Source organism: Diceros bicornis, chromosome 28 (assembly GCF_020826845.1).
Source record: "Diceros bicornis minor isolate mBicDic1 chromosome 28, mDicBic1.mat.cur, whole genome shotgun sequence".
NCBI classification, from domain to species: domain Eukaryota; kingdom Metazoa; phylum Chordata; class Mammalia; order Perissodactyla; family Rhinocerotidae; genus Diceros; species Diceros bicornis.
Genome location: NC_080767.1, coordinates 13,868,901 through 13,883,058, shown reverse-complemented (window position 1 = coordinate 13,883,058; position 14,158 = coordinate 13,868,901). Strand labels below are relative to the sequence as shown.

The window sequence follows — 14,158 nt, the reverse complement described above, 5'->3', positions numbered from 1 at the left end:
AAATGAGTCCAGAATATGGGATACAACTTTAGGCTATAAATTCCAGACTTTCTCATCTCCCTCAGACAAGTCATAAGTCTCACCAAGCATCTCTCAACATTAAAATGAGAAGGTTGGATCAGAAGTTCTCTGAATTTGTACTGGCTCTGATATTATAGGAATGAAGGAGTGGAATGTTCTGGAAAACATTTAATTACCTTAACAGTGGAATCAGAAATTATTTTAGAAAAAGTGTACGTATCTACATAAAATGACTTGGGATAATAAGATGTAAGATGTAAGACAAGGGTACGGGAATGATGAGGACTCAGTCTGCATGAGAAAAGGAGAGGACTCCATTGTTTTTTTTTCTGAAAGGAAGGGCAAGAGTGTGGTGAAGAGGGAAGAAAAATGGGAGAGCAAGAGAGGAGCCAGCGCTAGAGCAAGAAAACTGGTGCGGGGTGGGAAAGACCGCTAGAGAAACCCTCAGTGGGAGTGGTCATGTGTTCTGACCAAAATGGACTTCGAGGACCAGAAATGTCTAACTTTCACCTTTCTGAAAACAATCAGTAAAGTGTTTCACATTGCCCCATGGATTGGGAGTTGAAATTTTAATAGATTATGAAGAAGGTGTGAAGTTTCTTATCTGAGTCAATGTGGGCGACTGGAGCAGCATAAGGCAATTATGGTTCTGGAAAGCAGGGAGACCATGAAATCACAAATGCTTTGTGATTCTCTGAAATATTAGAGAGCCATGGAATTGGGGTGGTGGAGGAAGAATTTAAAACAAGTGAATCTAGATCCCTGAGATGTGCACAAGATAGGAATTATCATCCTCCTTGTATAGACTAAACAACCAAGTTTCAAAGAGGCCAAGTGATTTGCCTAATTTTGCATACAGGTAAGTAGCATGGTTGGATTTAGAGTGCAGATCTCACACTCTGAGGACAGTGCTCTAATTCCCTAGAGAGGAGGATTGTTTGCGAGCCATTTGTACCTCTTCTCAGAGTACAATTTGTCATTGTCTTTTCCCCCTCTTGCTCTACATCAAATATTTAAAGCTAAGAGCTCATCATTTTTGTTTCATAATCAGCTAAACTCTTTAATGTCACAGATAAGGTTGCAGATGTAAATGACAGGTCGAGAAGTCTTTAGGCTTTTATGTTGACACAGAGAATTATAGTGAAAATGTACTTATTTTTAACATGTATCAAAAACTTACCATGTTCAAGGCAGCAATGTTGCCTTGCTCCCTTGATTTTATTAAAAATCATAAAAGTAAGTTATTTCTTTGCTAGTATTGTAGGGAACAAGCTCGTGAGAAGCACACAGTCCATGTTAATAGGCAGATGCACATATGGCTGTAGTTCAGTGTGGTATACTTGAGTAACATAAGTATGTACGAAGAATGAATCTGTACTTAAGGCTATGACATACAGTTCTGATGATTGGATAAAACATTCAAGAAAGACAGGATTGGAGCTTGGAAGAAAGGGCACTCCAGGTAGACAAGTTGTAGATTAAAGACATAAAAATATAAAATAAGTCCTTATTCAAACACAGTTCTCACTGAGGCCAGCTGGATTTACCATTGAGCCTACTATGCATCCCAGTAGCATTTCCTCAAGGAACCAAAACCCAATTATAATGGAACCATTATTGCTTGTAGCTTAGTTCTTGTGTGAAGCAGACTAAGACTAACAAACTTTGTTTCCTGAACTTACCCTGTTTTAAATGATAAGGAAACAAAGATAGAAGGATTGTAGTATGAGGAACCATACGCTGTTTGTCGTTTCAGACCAGAGTGTGGAGGTGAAATGTTGGGAGATGAGGTTGGAGAAGTAAGCAATGATGAGAATGGTAGGCTTGTGTATCTGATTGATTTCATTTGAATTCTATCTCATAGGACAGTGATTTTTAAACATGTCTCCATATGTGATCAATTGTGAGATATACTGCAAGCAATTTGATTTGCAGTATAAAATACTTAGCTTTAAAAATGATTTTCTTTCTAAGAAAGTATGAGTTCAAGATTTTTCCATATACAAAAATGCCTTCTTGGAGACAGAAATCAGGTAGTGTTGTAGCGACTGGACTCTTGTCCATCTTCTGTTTCTATTCCTTAGTGTGCAGTGTATCCATCTGTTATCTTACATAATTTGCAGCTTCATGAAGTGCAACCAAATCCTTTCTCATTGCAACTTTTACAGAAAATTTTTCTTTGCCCAGCAAACCTCCCCTGATCCTTAACTTGGCTACGTCCAATGCATTTTTTAATTGAGCCAAGTCTTAAAATGTCTCACTAAGCAGTGACACAACACAGAATTAGAATTCTTACTGTGTTTGCCTAGTACCCTGGAGCATACTTATACTGTGTTATTATAATTGCTTGTTTACTTGACTGGGTCTTATATCTTATTGTGAGTTGCCTGGGAGCTGCTTTATGTAATTCAGTTCCAGATCTTCAGTCACTTATAGTGTATTCAATAAATGTTGGATGCACAATTGAATAATTAATATGGTATTGCCAGGATAATTATCCTTTTAAAGAATCCCTAACAAAAACTCTTGAAAGTTGGTAGAGTTTAAAGTTTTAAATATTTCCAGTGTATAATTTCATTCACTACTACAGATGAACAAGAAGGAATAAAATAGTCACGGCAATCTTGACAGTCACTTCAAAGTTTATTTTTCTGGGATTTACTCACTACCCCAAAGTTGAAATCACTGTGTCTGTGCTGTGCCTGCTGATGTACCTGATCACCTTGCTGGGTACTATGATTCTGATCTCCATCACCATCCTGGATTCCCGCCTACACACGCCCATGTACTTCTTCCTCACCAACCTCTCCTTTCTCGACTCTGGTACACTTCTTCCACACTCACTCCAATGCTGGCAAACTTTGTTTCAGGGAGAAACACCATCTCATTCTCAGGGTGTGCCACTCAGATGTACTTCTCTCTTGCCATGGGCTCCACTGAGTGTGTGCTTCTGTCCATGATGGCATATGACCCGTATGTGGCCATCTGCAACCCCCTGAGATACTCCATCATCATGAACAAGAGGGTTTGTGTGCAGATTGTAGCTGGCTCCTGGGTGACAGGCTGCCTCACTGCCCTGGTGGAAACCATGTCTGTGCTGCATCAGTGTGTCTGTGGAAATAGCATCATCAATCACTTCACTTGTGAAATTTTGGCTATCTTGAAACTAGTTTGTGTAGACACTTCCAAGGTTCAGTTAATCATGCTGGTGATCAGCGTACTTCCTCTTCCTATGCTGATGCTCCTCATTTGTATCTCTCCTGCGTTCATCCTCTCCAACATCCTAAGAATCAGCTCAATAGATGGTGGAAGCAAAGCCTTTTCAATGTGTGCAGCTCTCCTGACTGTGGTGGTTTTGTTCTGTGGGACAGCTCTCTCTATGTACCTGAAGCCCTTGGCTGTAGATTCACAGGAAATAGATAAATTTATGGCTTTTGTATACGCTGGATTAACCCCCATGTTGAATCCTGTCATTTATAGTTTATGCAACAAAGAGGTGATAGTGGCAGTGAAGAAATTGCTGATTAGGAAACTTCTTTGTGGTCTTTTAATCCCTAGTAGCGAATACATCAATAAACATTTATCTAAGGGATGTTTAGTGGTGAGCATACACTAGAACATTGGGATAATGGGGGAAGACACTCATTTTAAATGCGATGTGTGATTTCCGAAGTCTCTTCCTTGACTAACCATCGAAAATCTAAGGTGATATAGATATATCTTACATAAACATATCTGAAATCTTATACATATAGGTCTCATGATGACAAATTTTTAAGCTTTGTTTTGAGGTGTAGAGTGTCAGTATAACTTTAAACATGAAGTTAGTGTACTGTTGAGTATTTAAAATTGTATACATGTAATACACAAATGTAATAACTCTAGTAGATGTTTTAGCTAATTCATAATTAACCTCTGTTTTAGGCTGAATTGTGTCCCTAGACACATTGTGTCAAAATGTGTCTGTATATGGAAATATGGCCTTTAAAGAGGTGATTAAGTTAATATGAGGTTGTTAGTTTGGGCCCTCATACATTCTGAGTTGTGTCGTTAGAAGAAGAGGAAATTTGGACACACATAGATACATGAGGGATGCTCCCACACAGAGGAAAGGACATAGTAAGAAGGTGGCTGTTTGCAAGTCAAGGAAAGGCCCTAGAAGAAATCAAACCTGCCAACACCTTAATCTTAGACTTCTAGCCTCCAGAACTGTGAGTAAATAAATTTCTGTTGTTTAAACCACCCAACCTGTGTTATTTTGTTATGGTAGCTTTAGCAAACTAATACAACCTCTTTTTCAGTATAGTTGAATTTAATGGAAATAGTCACATATTCTGTAAATGTGTGGCTCTGTTATACATATTTGGACATATTTGTGCATGCAGATATTTGTGTGTGATGTGAATGTCTATGTTCAAATGTAAAAGCTTTACACAAATCTATCCTGAATAGAAATGATGTGGAAGAGTGTCAGTCTGGGAAAAAAAATCAGAATTTAGTGGTATGTTGTTGGTCTTAGGATGCTGGCATTATTTTTTAATTAAAAGAAGCTACACAATGTTTCAGTGAAACTACTAGTACCCTTTTCTATGGTGCTTTTCCTTGACACCTGTTTCCTTAAGTTCAAGGGTATAAATAAACCATTAGTACTTAGAAAGAAAAGACGTGGTATCTGTATTAGAGAATTTGTAACAACCAAACGCACTAAATTGGTATAAAATATTGAAACATATCATATTATGTAAACCACAATATACAAAGAAGTAAAAAATGTACACTCAGCAGCTTTCATAATATTTGTATATCTGCTCTGGACCAGATGACTAAATGTGAGGTCAGTGTGCAAAACTTGTTTGCTCTTTATCATGGAGTTGTCAGCGAATCAATAGAATTGTTGTGATGGCTTGGACCCAGGTAGAGAGTTTCCCACTGGTGTAGAAGAAAGAGACAGAAGATGTTCTGGGACTAACTTTAGTTGGCGAGAAAATCATACCAAAGATTTATCTAGTCTGTCCAGAGGGTGACAACCTCATCAAGACAGTAGTTAGGCTGGGGTTAATGGATTGACTAATCACTAGCCAGTGATAGTCATTGAAGGCAATGATCCATAGCCATTAGGAGAGTAATAAAAGGGTGAGAAAATGGAGGTGATAGAAAGAAGAAGGGGAGTATACATAAGTAACAGCTAACACAGTAATTAGACTTAAGGCCACTATTAATTCCAACCAGTCACATTCACTCATTCTACCCTCATTCAGAGATTTCACGTTCAAGCCTGCATAAGGGCAGGGTGAATCTGATCTATGGATGGGGAGGTAGAAATTATCCAAGACTCGCAAGCATCTATTTTTTTATTTTTGTGAGGAAGATCAGCCCTGAGCTAACATCCATGCCAATCCTCCTCTTTTTTGCTGAGGAAGACTGGCCCTGAGCTAACATCCATGCCCATCTTCCTCTACTTTATATGGGACGCCGCCACAGCATGGCTGGACAAGCTGTGCATTGGTGCGCACGAGGGATCTGAACCCTTGCCGCCAGCAGCGGAGCGCTCGCACTTAACCACTACGCCATGCCGCCGGCCCCGCAAGCATCTATTTCTATACAGAGACTTCCTAAGTGAAGTTTGTATTCCTTTTAAAATTTTCTGTTATCTGACCTTGGGTTTGTTATCTCCACGTGAGTACTTTTCTGCAACTGACTTTAACAAATATCTAAAAGCTTGTGATGGTGCTTTCACTTTGTGATGACCTCTTAAGGCTTTTGATAGGATCATAGGCATTAGTATTTTGGTTTGCTCTGCCCGATTTGAGTCAACTTCAGTAGCACATACACTAGAGATCCACATACATGGATCTCTCATTGTTTTATGGCCTATGACTAGTCTACTTTTATACTCTATAACTGGTTATTTTAATAAATTTAGTAACAGGATGGGGTTAGCATTACTTATTACTTTTTAAATACAATGAAAAGGAGATATTGGAAGTCAAGGTTAATGGTATAGTCCATATAGGAATTAATCAATGCCTTTTAAAGCCAACACATAGAATGCCTCTATATTGAAGAAGCAATAGAGACATATCATGACAAATAAAAAGGCTTGTGAAGAAAGTGAGGAGCAATGTTCAGATGGTAATGAATATTAATTCAAAAAATCCTCTGTATTATCCTTCCCACTGAACACTCATCATCACAATAAAATAAAATATACAACAGCCTGATTCTTAATTGACATCGCAAAGCATATTATTCTACCTAATCGTCTGTATACTCCTGTTGAAAAAGAAAAATTTGTGGAAATTTGAAAAGTAAATTTACAATGTCAATACTGGTCAATTTAGTAATTTCTGCAACAGGAGTGGCGATGTGATACTGTGGAAAATCACAGGCTTTACAACCAAAGAACTCAGGATTGAATTCCCACTCTTCCCTTTCTTAGCTGTGTGACCTTGAAAAGCTGAATTTGACCTCTCTGTGCTTTGCTTACTTCCTTTAGATGATGGATACAGAAAGGTCTACATTATGTTGTTGTTGTTCCCATCAAATGAGAAAATAAATTCAAACCCAGCAACCAATTGCTACTCATTTTTGTTATCAAAAGCAAGAGAAGGAAGAGATCCTTTCAGGACTATTGATTAGCATTCATTCCAAAGATGAAGGTGAAATGGTTTGAGGGTGCCAAGCTACTGCCAAGGATCTTGTACTACTGAGCTTTATTCTGTAGAAAATGGACAGTCAGTGAAGATTTTCTCACACTCCTTTGACGTGATCAGGTCAAGCTCTTAGGTTAGAAAGACTGGTCTTGTGACAGAATGCAGGATTGATTGAGAATGGGAGAGATGACTTAGACGTCCATTGCAACAGTGCCATAGAGGCAATGAAGACTCAGAGCAATGGGATGAAGAAGATAGGATGCATATGGTAATTATAGGGTTGTAGGATTGGTATTTAGGATCTTACAAATATGGACAGACAGTCATCAAAGATGATTCCTTTGGTATAAGTAAAGAACTCTGACGCATCCATTGATTGGAAGAGAGGAGAAGCTTAAGGATGATGACTTCACAAAGATAAGGATGTAAGTTGGTTGACTGGTGACTATTCGTTGATGGTCAGACTTCCAGGTGAAGACAGATTAGTGAAGTCCAGGAGAGAAATCAGGACTAAAGCTATACATTGGGAAGTCCTTTGCACAGAGATGGAAATTGAGCCCTAGGTGTAGATGATGTTGTCTAGGGAGAAGTTTAGGACAAATGTCTATAAAATGGTTGGCTATGTTTTCTTGTAATTAGTCCAAGCTGTGGGATAGGGGAAAGAGGAGTACACTTGGGATCTGGAGTAAAGAATTCTAATTTGGTTTTCCTTTTCTCTCTCTCTCTCTCTTTTTTTTTTTTTTGGTGAGGAAGATTGGACCCGAGTAAACATCTGTAGCCAATCTTCCTCTTTTTGCTTGAGGAAGATTTTCACTGAGGTAACATCTGTGCCAATCTTCCTCTATTTTGTATATGGGATGCTGCCACATCATGGCTTGATGAGTGGTGTGTATGTCCATGCCCGGGATCTGAACCAGCAAACCCTGGGCTGCTGAACCGGAGCGCACGACTTAACCACTATGCCACAGGGCTGGCTCCCCTAACTTGGTTTTTCTATACAAGCTGAGTGATCTTAGGCAATTTCTTAAACATCCTAGTCTAATTTCCTCTTCTATGAAATAGTAATAGTTTATTTAATATATTTATAATAGTTATTTAAACATTTTATAATAATTGTTTTAAAGTTCTTGTTTGCTAATCCAAAAGACAACCTGTCAATCAGCTAGACTGATGAGCTTATCACTTGGATACAATCAGTTTTTGTTCATTTTTTCCTGCCTAGACTCTAGCTTCAGTTAGTTTGAATTTAACTGTTATTTCAAATATACAATTAGTGTATTACAAGGCTAGGCCTATCACCCTGGCAGTACTTAGGGATATAAACATAAGTTACCCCAAGGTCTCTCTCTCTCTCTGTGTCTCTTTCTCTCTCTCTCTCTTCCAGCTTTACTCCATAGCCACCCAACTATAATATAGTAAAAAAAATTCCTTTTCCAGAAAACAGATAGGGAGGATTTCGATTTCTGTCTGTGACCAAGATGGAGTTACAAGGATCAGATCTGCCTTTCTACTTGAAACAATAAAAATAAAACAGAATAAATACATGAAAAACTAATTTTAAGGTATTGGACATCAAGCAACATAGGACAATGGTCCCTGAGAGATGAGAAACGAATGAAATGAGCCCTATTATTTTCCCCGCTTACTTCCTTGAGTGAGTTTCCAGGTAATAAGATAGGGAGAGGAAACACATGCGGAGTCTTTCTGAGTTTAGAGGATGGAGTTGAGAGGCCAGGGAGAACAAGGCAGCCAGTTTTCATGGACAAAATATCAGAGAGGAGGAAGCTACAGAGAAAAGAGCTCTGGAGATCTAAGGGAATGCCCCTCGAGTCTTTAAGTGCGTCCTGACAGGTGTGTGAGGAATCTAATTGGGGCCTGGGAAAGAAACACCCAGGAATAGACAGAATGATTTTTAGAGCTCACACAAGGCTGGGAATAAAATTAGCACATTGTACACCTTAAAAAAGTCATGTTATACAACCTAAAATAGATACAAATTTTATTTGTTAATCATACTTCAAGAAAGCTGAACAAAAGAATGCGGATTTTAAAAAACAGACAGAAATGACACTGATAGAATTCCTAGGCAAGGCATTAAAATTTATTCTAATTATATTCCATATAATCAAGAAGGTAGAGAAAAATTCACGCATGTCATTTGAGATATAGAAGATATTTTAAAAGGCAAAATCTAAGATCTAGAAATGAAGAATACATCTAAATGAATATACTCAATACACTTTGGATGGCATTAAAATAATTGGGCACTGCCGATGAAAAGATTGGTGACCCTGGAATCAGAGCAATTGTAACTCTTCAAAATGAAACACAGAGAGAAAAAAAAAAAGTGAACAGACATTTAATTGCTGTGAGACAACTTTAAGTGGTGTGATATACATGTAATTGGAGCCCAAAAAGGAGAAAGAGTTGACATAACAATATTTAAATAAAGAAAAGTGGATGGCAATTTTCTAAATTTGTTGAAAACAATAAACATACAGATGCAAGAAACTCAATAACCAAAAGAATAACAAACAGGAAGAAAACCACACCAAGACAAATCATAATCAGGTTGCTTAAAATGAGAAAAAATATATATATTATGTTCCTGAAAGAGATCTTTGTTCTTCTCTAAGAATGGCGGGACTTCCACTTGGGCAGTGCAAGCCAGAGACAATGGAGTTATTTCATTAAAGCACTGAAAGAAAAATCTGTCAGTGTAGAATTCTATACCCAAGGTACATGCCCTTCAAAATCGAGACTTTTCCCTTCACCATTTCTGGAATCAGCTGTGGTTTCTTTCAGTGGAAAACTGCATTCAGAAATTAAGGTTTAGTACTATATGTACAATTACTATGAGCATATCTTTGCTCCCAGGCCTTCTCGGTGGGCATATCTGGAGAACAAATGTATGAATTTATAAGTATGTATGTATAGACTTGTATACACACACACATTTACAAACATTTACATCCATATTAATTTCTATACATAAACTTACATCTAGCCATCATCACTCTATATTTATTTTCTATGTGTAATAAAGATATCTACATCACTCTATATATCTATATATATTGAAAAAATGAGTTCACACTATCTCCCACTGTAATCCAACACCTCAGGTTTTATTCTAGTTTTCCCCATTTCCATATTTATAACTCCTTCTCTGACAGTGAGAAACCTGGCTCTCATTATATCTAAGATGTTTACTAGATACTTGTTTTAGCCCCTGTATATAAATGATCTCCTATTTCTTTTGCTTCACATTACCCTCTGCCACCCCACTGTCCGCATGCTAACACCCTTTCTAAATTACTTGAGATCTGACACTTCACTCAAGGCCGTCCCACTTCAAGGATGCCTGCTTCAGCCTGATCTGGTGCTGACACACTTGACAATCTTCCCCTCCTCAGGTGTGCCCTTCTCACTCCATTCAGGTCTTTCTTCAGAGATTCCCTCTACACCCCTCTCAGGCTTAGACATCCATGATCTGAATCATTCCCCTGTGGACCTCTTCCTCACCTATCAGGCTCTGACAATTCATGCCTGGCCACCTGCCCCACCCCTTCTCCTGGCAACCCATCATTTTCCTTACTCTGCTTGTGTTCTAATATGTTGTTCCAGGTGCCTTCCTTTGCACGTGATCTTCAACCAGGTGCTGGCATCCACACCCGTCTCTTGTGTGTATGCCCCTTTCATCCTGCTCGGGCTCTGACAACCTGAGCTGAACCATTCCCTGTGTGGACGTCCTCTTCATTCTGCTTGTCTTCTGACAACATGAACTGGGACTCCCTTCCACGTTGAAGTTTCACTACTCCAGTCAGGCTCCAAAGCACCACACTGGTGAGAACAAGCAAGGGTGCCCTCCTGAACACTATTGAGTTACTAAAACCTTTGCTGGGTGGCCCTTGAGCATAGATGCTCTCCTCATCCAGCTCAGGCTATGATGATGTATCAGGCCAGCTCAACTATATATCATGCAAATATATATATGATATTATGCAAAACAATGCAGCGATATATAATTACTCACTAGCAATTTCAAGGGGATTTTTTTAAAGGTAAATACTTAAAATGAGACTATTGCTTCTGAAAGAGTGAAATTGTCAGTGTTCTTTAAGAAGTATTTATACAATTAGCATATTTTTCTCAGTAATTGCTTATTAGAGAATAAAATATAGTGATATGATTTTTGCCTTACCCAGCTCAAATGACCTCTTCAGTATATTTTATTCAATCTTTAATCTGCCCTTTTTTTCCATACATTTAAAATTAGCTGATATTTTGCAACAGATTTTGAATTTGTCATTTAGTTGTATGAAATAATACATAAATTCAAGTTCTCTTATCTCCCTTTATTATATAAAGTACCTGGACTATATTTTACTATTCTTTTAAAATTTTAAATAATTAATTAATTCAACAGATAATTACTGCCTACTATTTTTAATTAACTTAACATTACTTCATGCCGAACACAGTGAGTTCTGCCATTGGGAGATTTCAGAAGCTAACAAATGATTATAGTATCAAAGGTAAATTGCTACAATGGAGATAATGCTCAGGACAGCATAGAAGAAAGAATAACTAACTCTGCGTAAGTCTGGAATGAAGTGCATAAAATATAATACTTGAATTGTCTTCAATGAGTTTGCTAGGATGTCACCATAGAAGGAGAAATGTGATGACGGGGAGGAAGTGGTATATGCTATTGTCCTTAGGTGTGAAAGAACATGATGTAATTGGATAACTACATAGTGAATGGAGCACAACATGTGCAAAAGGGGTGGGGGAAGCATAGAAAGGGAAAGAAAAATGGAAAATATTTACCTGAAAAATTAGGTTGGGGGAAGATCAAGTACCTGGGTAAAAAATGTAAAAAAATCAATAATAAACAAACAAACAGAAAAGCATGAACTCAGTTGTCTCAAAAAGGGGACTGAAAAATGAATGTTCTACTCGTTAAGCAGACATATGCACTGGATTTTCTTGGAAAAGCTTAATTTCAAATTTTCTTGCTTCTGAAAGTTTACTCTCACTTCTTAGATGAGCTGTCCTTACATTTCTATAGCAGTCATTTTCATAAAAAGATAATGTTAGATTATCATCTTGAAATTTCATTCCAACTCTTAAATTCTGTGATTCTACATATAGCTTTTATTTCTTTTGTTCTCTTTGTATTAAAACCCTTTGTCTCCAATATATGAGCTTATTTTGTGCATGAACTCAAAGATGAAGTTTCTCATCCTTTCCTCCGGAACCAGTGTCTAGTCATCAATTTTCTCATAGCTCCATGCACCTCTGTATTCCTCAGGCTATAGATGATAGGATTGAGCATGGGTGTGACTACTCCGTAGAACAGGGCGATCTGTTTGTCAAAAGTAGAGTCTTTGGACTTTGGCTTCATGTACATGAAGAGGATTGTCCCATAAAACACAGTCACCACTGTCATGTGGGCTGAGCAGGTGGAAAAGGCCTTTTTTCTTCCTTCCACTGAATTGATTCTTAATACAGTAGAAAGGATGAAAACGTAGGAGATACAAATCAACAGTAATGGGGTAAACAAATATATTACATTCCCCAACATTACAGTAATTTCATTCAAGGAAATATCTGTGCAAGCCAGCTTGACAAAGGCCAATATTTCACAAACAAAATGATTAATGACATTTTTTCCACAGAAGGGCAACCGTATTGTGAGAATAGTTTGTGTCAATGAGTTGAGAAAACCCAATCCCCAGGAGAGAGCTGCCATCTGAACACAAAGTGCCTTGCTCATGATGATGGGGTAGCTCAGAGGCTTGCGGATGGCCATGTAACGGTCATATGCCATCATTGCTGAAGCATGCACTCTGTGGAGCCCATCGTGAAGGAGACAGACATCTGAACAACACATCTAGGGAAAGAGATGGTTTTTTTCTTGGATAGGAAGTGTATCAGCATTGTGGGGATAAAGGAGGATGTGTAACAAATGTGTAGGAAGGAAAGATTACCAAGAAAGAAGTACATGGGTGTGTGGAGGCGGGAATCCAGGAGAGTTAGGATGATCAAGGTGCTGTTCCCCAGGAGGATCACCAGGTACATCACCAAACACATCACAAACAGGAGTTTTTCAGCTCTTGGGTACTCAGCAAGTCCCTGCAGAATGAACTCAAAGTCTGTCCAATTGGTCCTTTCCATTTACTTTGGAAAATTTCCATTACCTGGAATAATTCAGAAGAGAAAACTGCATGTGAATTTAAGGAGTCTGTACAGTATTATCATATGAAGAAAGAGATCACTGGAGTAGGAGGGACAACACGTATGTCAGCACTATCTGGAGTGGTGGTCACAGCTGTGAGTTTAGCTTTTTGAATTCCTCTTGTAGCTCCTGAGGCAGGGGATTGAAGACAAGTAGTAATTACACTGGTAGCTTATGAAGGTACAGGCTTCTGTATTCCATTTCCTGAGATTGTGATGCACAAATTCCAAGGCAGGGAAGAACTATTTGTATTTTTAACAAGCATCTGTTATTTCCAATTCAGGTGACCCACAGACCCCACTTTAAATATTATTATTTTAGAGAGAGCATGCTTAATCTGTTTTAAAAAATCTATTTATTTGATTTTGTACTATGCCAATCATTAACAATACCATTGGTTTAAGGTTTTATCATGTACAAATATGTTCACACATATTATTGACTTTATAATCTCTATAATTCTCTTGGGAAAATGAATTTCATAGATGCAAAATATACACACAAACACATTTTGTGAGCAAGCTGCTATTCAAATGTGCTTTTTCTGACTTGAAATCTCTTCTTTTTAACTATGCTGTTATTGCTCTCCCAAAATTACGCATGTTGTCTAAAGAGTGGGAATTAGGCAACTTTTTAAAATAATGTACTTCAGGTGATTCTAATGTGAAGCTGAGGAAGAAAACCACCCACTCATCTGGAGTGCTTTCACATTTTAGTATACAGATAATCACACTGGGAATCTTTGTAAAAGATTCTGAATCAGTGGGTCTGAAGTGGATTATAAAATCTGCATGTATTACCATGTTCCCGGATGCAGTTGATGTTGTTTGTCTACAGAACACACATGAGTAGCAAGGCCTTTTAGACTCTCTCTCCCCAACACCACTGGTGCTTCAATGGTGTGTCAGATTGTGATTGAATAGTAGACAATGTAAAACTGAACATTCTGGTGAGACTTAGAGGTGAGACTTCTGTCTAAATGTGTTGCAATCAGTTTTGTGTTCTTTAGATTTTAGATAAGCAACCAAATTGCAAACAAGAACATGCCTTTTATTTCTGTTCATATGAAAGTTATTCCTATTCTAATTGCTGTATTTGCAATTAGGATTAATTTTTTAAAAAAGGAATTTGAGGAAGTTCAAGCATCTGAGTCATGCACCAAAGAGCCAGAGGAAATGATTTTAATTTGAAAAAATTTAAAGAGTAAATATTAATAGATGATCTTCTTTATAGTAAATAG

The 14,158-nt window shown here is 37.8% G+C and overlaps 1 protein-coding gene and 1 pseudogene across 1 annotated transcript; one reads left to right on the top strand and one right to left on the bottom strand.

The window, feature by feature from the left end:
• Positions 1-480: 480 nt before the first annotated feature.
• On the top strand, positions 481-3,637 carry LOC131393786 (olfactory receptor 13F1-like; annotated as a pseudogene).
• An 8,282-nt stretch (positions 3,638-11,919) lies between these two features.
• LOC131393667 (olfactory receptor 13D1-like) lies at positions 11,920-12,857 on the bottom strand. The gene is given in 2 exon segments (XM_058524720.1): positions 11,920-12,518; positions 12,521-12,857. Coding segments are annotated over 2 exon segments (936 nt in total).
• Between the last annotated feature and the right edge of the window lie 1,301 nt (positions 12,858-14,158).